The 13,801-nt window shown below is 48.9% G+C and overlaps 1 protein-coding gene across 3 annotated transcripts in view; it reads left to right on the top strand.

Annotated features, from left to right (window-relative positions):
• The first annotated feature begins 6,751 nt into the window (after window positions 1-6,751).
• The window catches only part of ELP3 (elongator acetyltransferase complex subunit 3), a 112,472-nt gene continuing 105,422 nt past the window's right edge, over window positions 6,752-13,801 (top strand). For 2 of the 3 annotated variants that reach the window (XM_062489592.1, XM_062489591.1), the window contains exons 1-3: window positions 6,752-6,930; window positions 8,746-8,845; window positions 10,485-10,623. In XM_062489592.1, the coding sequence (XP_062345576.1) occupies window positions 6,903-6,930; window positions 8,746-8,845; window positions 10,485-10,623 (267 nt within the window). In that variant the 5' untranslated portion in view covers window positions 6,752-6,902. The remainder of the gene's footprint in view (window positions 6,931-8,745; window positions 8,846-10,484; window positions 10,624-13,801) is intronic. The other variant, XM_062489593.1, reaches the window with a different exon arrangement.

The following is a 13,801-nucleotide window of genomic DNA, read 5'->3' as shown; positions in this document are numbered from 1 at the left end:
TTCTGGTTTTCTTGGGTTGTCTTGGAAGGACAAGTGTATCCCAACCAGCACGAACGCCTAAAACCCGATAAATCTGAGCTGCCACCTCCCAGAGAAAATCAGCCAGGAGCTTGCAGATGGGAGTGAGCTCCTGTATCTTCACATCTGTTAATTGTGCAGCAGAGCAGACTGATGGACTTTGATCAAGAAAGTGAAATTTTGAGAATTCAAAGTGAGGTGGAACAAGCCAAAACAATTGCAGATCTCTCCTCACCAGCTTTTTTTTTTAACTTTTTTTTTAAACTTTTTTTTTTTTAAACGTAGGAAACCAAGTTAAACCAATCGCTCCATGGGTGCTTCCTTGGCTTCCTAAATCCAAGCTTGCTTTTTTGGTTTTTTTTTTTCTTTTTTTTTGGTTTCCATTAGGCAGCAGTTAAGGGTCAGATCCATGTTCGAAACATGGAAATTATGTCAGTGGTTTCTCTTCTCCCATCAGTATTCCCTGGAATTGTACAATTCCCAGGATCTGAGTGGTCTCGGACAGCCTCTGTGCCTTTGCTGCAGCTTAAGTGCTCACTGCACATTTTAAAGCTTAAACCATCTCTGATTTATAATTTTCTTTTTTCATTTATGATGCTGTAAAATAATAAACGGAAATGCCCAGGAATGCGTTGAGCCAATTCAATTATCCTTGGAATACCTGCAGACCTAGAGAAACCCTTTTAATCACAATAAAATCACATGTACTTACACTGTCTGTAAACATACTCCACATCATTCCTTAGGTCAAGAAAGGGGCTGGAATTTGAAATGGAGAGGGGGAAAAAAAGCAAAAATAAAAATCTTCATCAGCTGCCTGGGGGTGAAACACATCAAAACACAGCCCAGAGTGCCTGGGGCTGCAGATGGTCCTTGCCCCACCTAGAGGAGTCCCCAGATAAGAAATTGCCAATCTGCAGATCCAGGAGGAGCTTGTGCCTTTGGAGATGCGCATTTCCCTGCCCTGCTCCGAGTTTCCAGGTCCTGCCCGACTGGAATCTGGCCCCAGCCTGTGATTAAAAGGCACCTCTGGAAGCCCAGGGGCCACTGAATAGGCAGCAGCTGAATTCCAGCAGAGATCAGAATTCCAGCCCTGGGCTACAGCCCCGCTCAGATGTGGGGAACAAACCCAAACACGCCAGGCTCCCTCTGACTCCAGCTTTGCCATCCCAAATCTCCACCTGCACCTTCCATTCCCGGGTGTTCCTTGCCCCGGAGGAATGGCAGACTTCGGTACTTGGGAGCCAAAACGAAGTTTTCCTGATTATTCTGAACTAAAGAAGCAGAAATACGGGGGAAAAAAAAAAAAAAAAAAAAAAGTGTAATTTGTGCAGACGGGAGACAGCGGGGTGGGAGGATTTTTGGAAATGCCCAGCTCAGTGTGGAGAGGTGGGAGATGAGCAGGAGGGCAGCAAAGTCTCAGCAGCAGCAGCAGCAGCGTCGGAGGGATGAAGGGTTAATGGATGGTTCTGGAAGAGCCTGGAGACCTCGTGGCAAAGGGAGAGCAGCCAGAGAGGAAAGAAATGCAAGATGAAAAGCTGCTGTGATGAGGGGATGAAGCTGACAAGGAGCAGGGAGCACAGCTCAGCGCCAGGGCGGTGAGGAGCTGTTTTTAGGGAGGCATAAACACGTGGGAATGGGTTTGAAATCCATCACCTCGCGCCTGCTGGAGGAGGCAGCGGTGGCAGCGGATGATTTAAACTCGACTTCAACCTGTCCCACGCCAGGATCTGATTTCCAAACACCCTCGTGCCAACCTCGGGCACTGGAGCAGGCTCTGGCTGCCTTTCAGATCATCCCCCCGTGGGAAGAGCTCCTTCCCCGTGCCCTTTTCCCTCCCCGCGAGCCACTCCGACCCTTCGGCCCCCAGGCACACCCCAGTCGTGAGAGCGGTGCCAAAAATCCTCAGAACAACCCCTGCACCTGGAGATTTTCCAAGAAAATTTTTAACCATCCCACAAACCCCCAGAGCAGGTCACGTAGCCATGGCCAGCATCTCCCTTCAGTTTTATCTGTAATTTAGCCTTCTTTGTTTTATTTTTTTTTTTTTCCCCCTTGCTGCCTGTCTTCTCCTCCTCCTCCACAGTCCTGTTTTATCATCCAGGCAGCATTTCCTCTCTGCTCACAGGTGGTTCGTGATCCACCAAAATCCAGGGATTGACCAGGATGCCACCAGGAAGGAGATTTGGGAACCTGGTGGCAATCACCAAACCCTGGCAAACAGCAACAACCAAACAGTTGCCAATTCCCCAAACAAGAGCTGAGGAAATCCCTGTCTCCCGAAGCTGAAGCTCACTTGAGTTTCAGAAGTCACTGGATGTTCACAGAAGAGTCCCGAGCTGATTTTGTAGGATTGCTGCAGAATTTGGGATGCAAGAGACCCCAGGAGACAGACCTCTGATCCAGGCTCCAGCTTTAAGCAGGGTCAGAGCTGGGATCATCCCAGCTTTAGGGGATGCAAAAAAAGGAGGAGAGGGGCACAACTGCTGTGTGTGGGACATTGTGACACTTGGGGAAATCATGGAAAATCCTGAGTTGGAAGCATCATCAAATCTGTGCTAACTGATAAAAGATTCGTGTTAATCATAAAAGTATTGGGGTTTGTATAAACCAGAACACTAAGGTCTGAAGCGAAGCATGGACACTAGATAGAGGAAAATACATGATTAAATCATTCTGTTTTAAATCCCCCTGTCATGAATATTGTGTTTTCTAAATAAGTTGTATCTACTACCAGTTTGCAAAAATCAGACTTTCCCACGGATTTTGCAAAATCAGACTTCCTGCCCTCGTTTGATCAATGCTGCCTATCTACAAACACCAGAATTCCCGATTTTTGCTGTTTTTATCTACCAAGACCAGATGGTTATCTAGGAGACGATCGAAAACTGACAAACAAAATTACTTTACGGATGTTTATTCGACCACCAATGCTTACCTGGCGAAGTTACGACAGCAGAAAAAACCCAAAAATTATTGATTAAGAAGAAGCTGCAAACCAAGGTTGGATGGAGCATGGAATGGGCGCTCACATTCCCCAGAGCTGCGTGCTCTGTCTATATCAAATGAAACAATCTAAATTTTGCTAAATATCGAGACTTTTGGTCAAAAATCGGGAATTCTGGTGTTTGTAGATAGGCAGCATTGATCAAACGAGCGCAGGAAGTCTGATTTTGCAAAATCCGTGGGAAAGTCTGATTTTTGCAAACTGGTAGTAGATACAACTTATTTAGAAAATATAATATTCATAACAGGGGGATTTAAAACAGAATGATCTAATCATATATTTATCTTTTATTTAATGTCCATGCTTCGCTTCAGACCTTAGTGTTCTGGTTTGTACAAACCCCAATACTTTTATGATTAACACAAATATTTTATCAATTATCACAGGGGGAGGAACCTTTTCCCAACAAACCTTTTCCCAACAAACCTTTTCCTGATATCCAGCCTCGCCGTGCTGGATTTGCTTCCAGGGACCCCCTCAGGCTCTTCCCCCCTGCCATTAAAAACCCCATTCCCTTTCCCTGCTGCCCTCTCTGTGCACTCCCCGGGAACCTGCAGGTCTCCAGGAGGGATTTTTTTAATTTTTGTCAGGAAAACCCAGCACGTTTTTCCCTCCCTGAGCCAAGGCTTTGCTTCCATCTAGCGCTGAGGGGCCGCGACCTCCACAAGCCCTGTGGGAGCCGAGCGGGAATTTGGGAATTTGGGGAGAACACCCTTGGGAAAAACAGGATTTTAACGGGGAAATAGGGTGATCCCGTTAATGGGGATTAATTAATGTAAGAGCAGCCACAAGGATGTTTTGAATGCTGTGTCCATTTCTGGGATCATCGGGACAGGAGGGACACGGAGCAGGCCCAGCAATAAAGATGAGGAAGGGCCTGGAGCATCTCCCTGCCCAGGAAAGGCGGAGGGAGCTGGGGCTGTGTGAGAGAGGAGATAAATGAGAGGGAATCTCCTTCCGGGTGTCCCTGTCTGTCCCTGGGTGTCCCTGTCTGTCCCTGTGTATCCCTGAGTGTCCCTGTCTGTCTGTCCCTGTCTGTCTGTCCCTGTGTATCCCTGAGTGTCCCTGTGTGTCCCTGTCTGTCTGTCCCTTGTATCCCTGAGTGTCCCTGTCTGTCTGTCCCTGTGTGTCCCTGCGTATCCCTCTGTGTCCCTGTCTGTCCCTGTTTGTCTCTCCCTGTCTGTCCCTGTCTGTCTGTCCTGGTCTGTCTGTCCCTGTCTGTCCCTGAGTGTCCCTGTCTGTCCCTGTGTGTCTTGGTGTGTCCCTGTGTGTCCCTGAGTGTCCCGGGCTGTCTGTCCCTGAGTGTCCCTGTGTATCCCTCTGTGTCCCTGAGTGTCCCTGAGTGTCCCTGTCTGTCCCTGAGTGTCCCCGTCTGTCCCTGTCTATCCCTGAGTGTCCCGGTCTGTCTGTCCCTGTCTGTCCCTGTCTGTCTGTCCCTGAGTGTCCCGGTCTGTCTGTCCCTGTCTGTCCCTGAGTGTCCCTGAGTGTCCCTGAGTGTCCCCGTCTGTCCCTGTCTATCCCTGAGTGTCCCGGTCTGTCTGTCCCTGTCTGTCCCTGTCTGTCCCTGAGTGTCCCTGAGTGTCCCCGTCTGTCCCTGTCTATCCCTGAGTGTCCCAGTCTGTCTGTCCCTGTCTGTCCCTGAGTGTCCCCGTCTGTCCCTGTCTATCCCTGAGTGTCCCGGTCTGTCTGTCCCTGTCTGTCCCTGTCTGTCTGTCCCTGAGTGTCCCGGTCTGTCTGTCCCTGTCTGTCCCTGAGTGTCCCTGAGTGTCCCTGAGTGTCCCCGTCTGTCCCTGTCTATCCCTGAGTGTCCCGGTCTGTCTGTCCCTGTCTGTCCCTGTCTGTCCCTGAGTGTCCCTGAGTGTCCCCGTCTGTCCCTGTCTATCCCTGAGTGTCCCAGTCTGTCTGTCCCTGTCTGTCCCTGAGTGTCCCCGTCTGTCCCTGTCTATCCCTGAGTGTCCCGGTCTGTCTGTCCCTGTCTGTCCCTGTCTGTCTGTCCCTGAGTGTCCCGGTCTGTCTGTCCCTGTCTGTCCCTGAGTGTCCCTGAGTGTCCCTGTCTGTCCCTGAGTGTCCCTGAGTGTCCCTGAGTGTCCCTGAGTGTCCCTGTGTGCAGGGAGGGCTCAGAGCAGGGCCCAGGCTCTGCTCCAGGGCCCAGCAATGGCACCAGGGGAACGGGCAGGAACTGATCCCAGCAAGTTCCACCTGGACAGGAGACAGAACTTCTTCCCTGTGCAGTGACTGAGCACTGAACAGATTGTCCAGAGAGGGTCTGGAGTCTCCTCACTGGGATATTCCAGAATGATCTGGACACAATCCTGTGCCCTGAGCTCTGGGATGGCCCTGCTGGAGCAGGGAGGTGGCACCAGGGATGTCACTGATGGTGGCACTGTGATCCTTTCCAGCCTGACCCATCCTGGGGTTCTGGGAATCTGCAAATCTGGGGTTCTGTGAGTCTGAGATTCTGTGATTGAGTGAGTCTGTGACTTTGTGATTTTATGAGTCTGTGATTCCTTGATTCTGTAATGCTACAATTCTCTGATCCCTTTATTCTCTGATTCTGCAGTCCTGTCGTTTTGTGAGACTGTGATTTCATGATCCTGTGAATCTGTGATTCCATGATCCTGTGATTCCGTGATTCTCTAATTCTGTAGTTCTGTGGGATCTGCAATTCCATGATTCTGTGATTCTGTAATCCTTTGAGTCTGTAAATCAGTGATTCTGTAATTCTGTGAATCTGTAATTCTCTGAATCTGTAATTCCATGATTCTCTGGTCCTGTGATTTTGTGAGACTGTGATCCTCTGATTCTGTGATTCTGTAATTCCATGATTCTATGATTCTGCAGCTCTGTGACTCTGTGATTCCATAATTCCACGATTCTGTGGTTCTGTAATTCCACGATTCTGTAATTCTGTGATTCCATGATGCTCTGATTCTGTGATTCCATTAGTCCATGACTGATTCTGCAGCTCTGTGATTCTGTGTGTCCGATATTCTGTGATTCCATGGCTCTGTGGTTCTGGGATTCTGGGAGTCTGTGAATCCCTGACTTTGTGGTTCCGTGATTTTGTGATTCTGTGATTGAGTCTGAGACTCTGTAATTCCGTGATTCCATCACTCTACGATTCCGAGATTCTGTGACTCTCTGACACTGTGATTCTGTGATTCCATAATTTTACAGTTCTGGGATTCTGGGAGTCTGTGATTCCATGATTTTGTGATTCTCACTCTGCGGCTCTGAGATTCCATGACTCTGTGATTCCACAATTCCATCATTCTGCACTTCTCAGATTCTGTGACTCTCTGACACTGATTTAGTGATTCTGCCATTCCCAGATGCCTTGATCCCATAATTCCATGATTCTTTGATTGATTCCTTGATCCAGGCGACCCTGCGTTCACCTGACACCTTGATTCCCTAATTCCATGATTCTTTGATTGATTCCTTGATTGATTCTTTGATTGATTCCTTGATTGATTCTTTGATTGATTCCTCAATCCAGGAGACTCTGCATTCACCTGACACCGCGACTTTCTACAAATACCATCCAACCGAGCGTCTCAACGGGGGTGACACGGGCAGGGGGACCGGGGGAACCCCAATCCCCCTCCCCAAATCCCGGGGGGGGGGAACCCTCAAAAATCCCAAATTCCCGGGATTTCCCCCCCACCCCCCCCCCCCCCAAAAAAAAAAAAAATCCGGGGGTGTGTTCCGTGAGGTCCTGGCGCCCCCAGGTGGTTGGTGGCGGAACTGCACCCCTTGTGCTGCGCTGCGCTTTACGGCGCTTTCGCGACGGTGCAGGGCGGTGTTGTTGCTTTACGGCAGCGCGGAGGTGCTGCTTTACGGCAGCGCGACGGGCTAGGCCGCGACATCCGCCGGGATGAAGCAGAAAAGGAAAAGCGGGAAAGGTAAAAAAAAAAAAACAAAAACAAAAAACAAAATAGCACCTGAGGGGCTGGAGCGTGTCCGGGACAGAGAATGGAGCGGCTGAGGGAGCTGGGGGTGTTCAGCCTGGAGGAAAGGAGGCTCAGGGTGGGACCTTGTGCACAACTCCCTGACAGGAGGGGACAGCCTGAGGGGGTGGGGGGGGTCCCAGGGAGCAGGGACAACGTGAGGGAAAACGGCTTCAAATCGTACCAGGGCAGCTTCAGGCGGGATAACGGGAGGAATTCCTTCCCTTCAAGGGCTCTCCAGCCCCGGCACAGCTGCCCGGGGCAGTGCTGGAGCCTCCATCCCTGCGGGTGCATTTAAAATCCCCGGGGATGTGGCACTTGGGGACATGGCGGGGACTCGGCAGGAATTTCAGACCAGCCCTGGGCTGTGACAAGCTGGAAAAAATCTCTGACTCTTCTCTATTTTCCTCTCCACCTTTCCCCCCCCATTTTTACCCCTTTTTCCCCCTCTTTCCCCCTGCTTTTTCTCCCATTTCCCCCCCCCCTTTTTTTCCCCTTCCCCCCGTTTTCCCTGTTTCCCCCTTCGATTTTCCTGTGGTTTCCCCCCATTTCCCCCCTGTTTTCCCCTTTTTTCCCCCCATTTTTTCCCGGTATTTTTCTGTTTCCTCCTGTTCTTCCTGTCCCCCCCCCCTCCCCCGTTTTTCCCTTTTTTTTCCTGTTTATTTTCTGTTTCCCCCTGTTCTCCCCCCCCCCATCTCCCCCCCTCTTTTTCCCCTTTTTTTTCTGTTTCCCCTCATTTCCCCCCTGTTCTCTCCCGTTTTTTTCCCGTGTTCCTCTCCCATTTTCCTTTGGTTTTCCTGGTTTTTTTTCCCTTTTCTCCTCATTTTTTCCCCTGTTTTTTTCCTCATTTTTCTCTCTCCCCCCATTTTTTCCTCCCTCTCCCCCCATTTTTTCCTCCCTCTCCCCCCATTTTTTTATCTCTCCCCATTTTTTTCTCTCCCCCCATTTTTCTTTCTCCCCCCATTTTTCTTTCTCCCCCCATTTTTTCTTTCTGCCTCCATTTTTTCCTCCCTCTCCCCCATTTTTCCTCCCTTTCCTCCCATTTCTCCTCCCTCTCCCCCCATTTCTTCCCTCCCCCCCATTTTTTCTCACCCCCATTTTTTCTCCCCCATTTTTCCCCCCTCTCTCCCCCCATTTTCCCCCCTCTCTCCCCCCATTTTTCCCCCTCTCTCCCCCCATTTCTCCCCCTCTCTCCCCCCATTTCCCCCCCTCTCTCCCCCCATTTTTCCCCCCTCTCTCCCCCCATTTTTCCCCCCTCTCTCCCCCCATTTTCCCCCTCTCTCTCCCCCCATTTTCCCCCCTCTCTCCCCCCATTTCCCCCCCTCTCTCCCCCCATTTCCCCCCCTCTCTCCCCCCATTCCCCCCCTCTCTCCCCCCATTTTTCCCCCCTCTCTCCCCCCATTTCCCCCCTCTCTCCCCCCATTTCCCCCCTCTCTCCCCCCATTCCCCCCCTCTCTCCCCCCATTTTTCCCCCCTCTCTCCCCCATTTTCCCCCCTCTCTCCCCCCATTTTTCCCCCTCTCTCCCCCCATTTCTCCCCCTCTCTCCCCCCATTTCTCCCCCTCTCTCCCCCCATTCCCCCCCTCTCTCCCCCCATTTTCCCCCCTCTCTCCCCCCATTTCCCCCCCTCTCTCCCCCCATTTTTCCCCCCTCTCTCCCCCCATTTTTCCCCTCTCTCTCCCCCCATTTTCCCCCCTCTCTCCCCCCATTTCCCCCCTCTCTCCCCCCATTTCCCCCCTCTCCCCCCATTTTTCCTGCCCCCCGTTTGCAGGAGATCTCAGCCAGGCCGAGCTGATGGTGATGACCATCACTGACATCATCCAGCAGCTCCTGCAGGCTCACCAGCAGGGCACACATGTGGATCTCAACAAGTCAGTGCCTTTTTTTTTTTTTTTTTTTTTTTTTTAGTTTTATTTTTTTTCCCCATCTCTGTCCATCCCTCAGTACTCCCAAATCCATCAGGAAAAGGAAATATTAATACAGAAATAATATTTAATCTGATTTTTTTTTTTAGCAGTGGGTCACACCCAAATTTATTGGCAGAAACTCATTTTTTGTTCATGTTTGTGGAGTAAGAAAACCTGGATTTGTCTGAAGGAATTTCTTCCCCCTTTATGGGAATTAAGAAAACCTGGATTTGGTGTTTGCAGAATTTTTTCACTGTTTATGTGGAGTTAGAAAACCTGAATTTGGTGTTTAGAGAAATTTCTTCTTCTTTTATTTATGTGAAGTAAGAAAACCCGAATTTGGTGTTTACACAAATTTCTTCTTCTGTTATTTATGGGAATTAAGAAAATCTGAACTTGTTGTTTTCAGAAATTTCTTCCTCTTTTATTTACGTAAAGTAAGAAAACCTGAATTTGGTATTTTCAAAAATTTTTTCCCCCTTAATGGGAATTAAGAAAACCTGAGTTTGGTGTTTAGAGAAATTTCTTCTTCTTTTATTTATGTGAAGTAAGAAAACCCGAATTTGGTGTTTAGAGAAATTTATGTGAATATTTATGTGGAGTAAGAGAACCTGAATTTGGTGTTTGCAGAATTTTTTTCCTCTTTTATTTACGTGGAGTAAGAAAACCTGAATTTGGTGTTCACAGAAATTTCTTCCCCCTTTATGGGAATTAAGAAAACCTGAATTTGGTGTTTGCAGAATTTTTTTCCTCCTTAATGGGAATTAAGAAAACCTGAATTTGGTGTTTAGAGAAATTTCTTCTTCTTTTATTTCTCTGAAGTAGGAAAACCTGAACTTGTTGTTTTCAGAAATTTCTTCTTCTTTTATTTACGTAAAGTAAGAAAACCTGAATTTGGTATTTTCAAAAATTTTTTCTCCATTTATGTGAAGTTAGAAAACCTGAATTTGGTGTTTACACAAATTTCTTCTTCTGTTATTTATGGGAATTAAGAAAATCTGAATTTGGTGTTTAGAGAAATTTATGTGAATATTTATGTGAAGTTAGAAAACCTGAATTTGGTGTTCGCAGAAATTTTTTCCCCATTTATATGAAGTTCTAAAACTTAAATTTGTTGTTCACAGAAATTTCTCCCCGCCTTTATTTATGCAGAAAAAACCCCCCTGAATTTTCCCCACTTTTCCCACTTTACTGCCATAATTTTCAACTTTTCCCTGGAAATACCTGCTGGGAATTGCCTTGGAGATGAACTGTGCAACGGGCCGGGTGTGTAAGGGTTAAATTAATTTAATCACCATCAGGAATTAAAACCTCAATCAGGAATTATCCCTGCAAATGGACCAGGCCTTCCCAGCCTGCACAAAAATCAGGACAAACCCAAATTCAGAAGGAAATCAAAAAAACCCAACCTCAGTTTTTGGGTCGATTTTCCGACGTTTTTAACGCGGTTCGGTTTTGGATGTTTCTTCCCGGAGAGCAGAATTGGAGGAACTCTCCTGGATCCGTGAGGCACTGGTGGAAATGAGGGCAGAATTTGGTGATTTTGGTGATCTTTTTTTTTTGTTTGTTTTTTGTTTTGTTTTTTTTTTTTTTTTGGTTGCAGGCTGAAGACCAAAACCTCGGCCAAGTACGGGCTGAAGGCGCAGCCCCGGCTCGTCGACATCATCGCGGCCGTGCCTCCGCAATTCCGGAAGGTTCTGCTCCCAAAACTCAAGGCCAAGCCCATCAGGACTGCCAGCGGGGTGAGATAAATGGGATTTCTCCCTCCTTTCCCCACACCTTTCCCGTTCCCAACCCCAAATTTGGGTTCAATTCCCACCTCAACCCGTTGGATTTTTCCGTCCCCACGGCGGGAAGAGTTTTTTGGGATTTATTTTTTTTTTTTTGGGGTGGGGGGGGGGGTGGGGGGAGGAAGGTTTTTTTCCGTGGAGGTTTTCCTAGGGTTGTTCCAGTCTTGGAAGGGTCCTTGGGAAGGTTGGAAAGGGCTTGGAGAAACTCTGGGGTGGTGGAAGGTGTTGGGGTTGGGATTGGGATTGGGATTGGAGGGGATTCCAATCCAAAATATCCAGAGATTGTCTGAGGAAAAAATGGGAATTGTGTCCACGTCGAGATGGAAATTTTCAATAGAGCAGTTCCTCCATTTCAGTGTAAAACCCCAAATTCTTCAACCCTGACCCCAATTCCTGCTGAACCCCCAAATTCCTCAGTGTCTGACCCCAATTCCTGCTGTACCCCCAAATTCTTCATCCCTGACCCCAATTCCTGCTGTACCCGAAAATTCTTCCATCTCTGACCCCAATTCCTGCTGAACCCCCAAATTCTTCATCCCAGACCCCAATTCCTGCTGAACCCCCAAATTCTTCCATCTCTGACCCCAATTCCTGCTGAACCCCCAAATTCATCAGTGTCTGACCCCAATTCCTGCTGTACCCCCAAATTCTTCCATCTCTGACCCCAATTCCTGCTGACCCCCCAAATTCTTCATCCCTGACCCCAATTCCTGCTGAACCCCCAAATTCTTCATCCCTGACCCCAATTCCTGCTGAACCCCCAAATTCTTCATCCCAGACCCCAATTCCTGCTGTACCCGAAAATTCTTCCATCTCTGACCCCAATTCCTGCTGACCCCCCAAATTCTTCATCCCAGACCCCAATTCCTGCTGACCCCCCAAATTCTTCATCCCTGACCCCAATTCCTGCTGACCCCCCAAATTCTTCATCCCAGACCCCAATTCCTGCTGACCCCCCAAATTCTTCATCTCATTCCCCAATTCCTGCTGACCCCCCAAATTCTTCATCCCTGACCCCAATTCCTGCTGAACCCCCAAATTCTTCATCCCTGACCCCAATTCCTGCTGTACCCGAAAATTCTTCCATCTCTGACCCCAATTCCTGCTGTACCCCCAAATTCTTCATCCCTGACCCCAATTCCTGCTGACCGCCCAAATTCTTCATCCCAGACCCCAATTCCTGCTGACCCCCCAAATTCTTCATCCCTGACCCCAATTCCTGCTGAACCCCCAAATTCTTCATCCCTGACCCCAATTCCTGCTGTACCCGAAAATTCTTCCATCTCTGACCCCAATTCCTGCTGACCCCCCACATTCTTCATCCCAGACCCCAATTCCTGCTGAACCCCCAAATTCTTCATCCCAGACCCCAATTCCTGCTGAACCCCCAAATACTTCAACCCTGACCCCAATTCCTGCTGAACCCCCAAATTCTTCATCCCTGACCCCAATTCCTGCTGAACCCCCAAATTCTTCATCTCATTCCCCAATTCCTGCTGAACCCCCAAATTCTTCATCCCTGACCCCAATTCCTGCTGAACCCCCAAATTCTTCATCCCTAACCCCAATTCCTGCTGAACCCCCACATTCTTCATCCCAGACCCCAATTCCTGCTGAACCCCCAAATTCTTCATCCCTGACCCCAATTCCTGCTGAACCCCCAAATTCTTCATCCCTGACCCCAATTCCTGCTGAACCCCCAAATTCTTCATCCCTGACCCCAATTCCTGCTGAACCCGAAAATTCTTCATCTCATTCCCCAATTCCTGCTGACCCCCCAAATTCTTCATCCCTGACCCCAATTCCTGCTGAACCCACAAATTCTTCATCCCTGACCCCAATTCCTGCTGAACCCCCAAATTCTTCATCTCATTCCCCGATTCCTGCTGAACCCCCAAATTCTTCATCCCTGACCCCAATTCCTGCTGAACCCCCAAATTCTTCATCCCTGACCCCAATTCCTGCTGAACCCCCAAATTCTTCATCCCTGACCCCAATTCCTGCTGAACCCCCAAATTCTTCATCCCTGACCCCAATTCCTGCTGACCCCCCAAATTCTTCATCTCATTCCCCAATTCCTGCTGAACCCCCAAATTCTTCATCTCATTCCCCAATTCCTGCTGAACCCCCAAATTCTTCATCCCTGACCCCAATTCCTGCTGAACCCCCAAATTCTTCATCCCTGACCCCAATTCCTGCTGAACCCCCAAATTCTTCATCCCAGACCCCAATTCCTGCTGACCCCCCAAATTCTTCATCCCTGACCCCAATTCCTGCTGAACCCCCAAATTCTTCATCCCAGACCCCAATTCCTGCTGAACCCCCAAATTCTTCATCCCTGACCCCAATTCCTGCTGAACCCCCAAATTCTTCATCCCTGACCCCAATTCCTGCTGAACCCGAAAATTCTTCATCTCATTCCCCAATTCCTGCTGACCCCCCAAATTCTTCATCCCAGACCCCAATTCCTGCTGAACCCCCAAATTCTTCATCCCTGACCCCAATTCCTGCTGAACCCCCAAATTCTTCATCTCATTCCCCGATTCCTGCTGAACCCCCAAATTCTTCATCCCTGACCCCAATTCCTGCTGAACCCCCACATTCTTCATCCCTGACCCCAATTCCTGCTGACCCCCAAATTCTTCATCCCTGACCCCAATTCCTGCTGTACCCGAAAATTCTTCCATCTCTGACCCCAATTCCTGCTGACCCCCCAAATTCTTCATCCCTGACCCCAATTCCTGCTGAACCCCCAAATTCTTCATCCCTGACCCCAATTCCTGCTGAACCCCCAAATTCTTCATCCCTGACCCCAATTCCTGCTGTACCCGAAAATTCTTCCATCTCTGACCCCAATTCCTGCTGACCCCCAAATTCTTCATCCCTGACCCCAATTCCTGCTGACCCCCAAATTCTTCATCCCTGACCCCAATTCCTGCTGAACCCCCAAATTCTTCATCCCTGACCCCAATTCCTGCTGAACCCCCAAATTCTTCATCTCATTCCCCGATTCCTGCTGAACCCCCAAATTCTTCATCCCTGACCCCAATTCCTGCTGAACCCCCAAATTCTTCATCCCTGACCCCAATTCCTGCTGACCCCCAAATTCTTCATCCCTGACCCCAATTCC

The sequence above is a fragment of the Cinclus cinclus genome, chromosome 3 (assembly GCF_963662255.1).
Source record: "Cinclus cinclus chromosome 3, bCinCin1.1, whole genome shotgun sequence".
In the NCBI taxonomy this organism is placed as follows: domain Eukaryota; kingdom Metazoa; phylum Chordata; class Aves; order Passeriformes; family Cinclidae; genus Cinclus; species Cinclus cinclus.
This window is presented reverse-complemented; position numbering and strand designations above follow the sequence as displayed.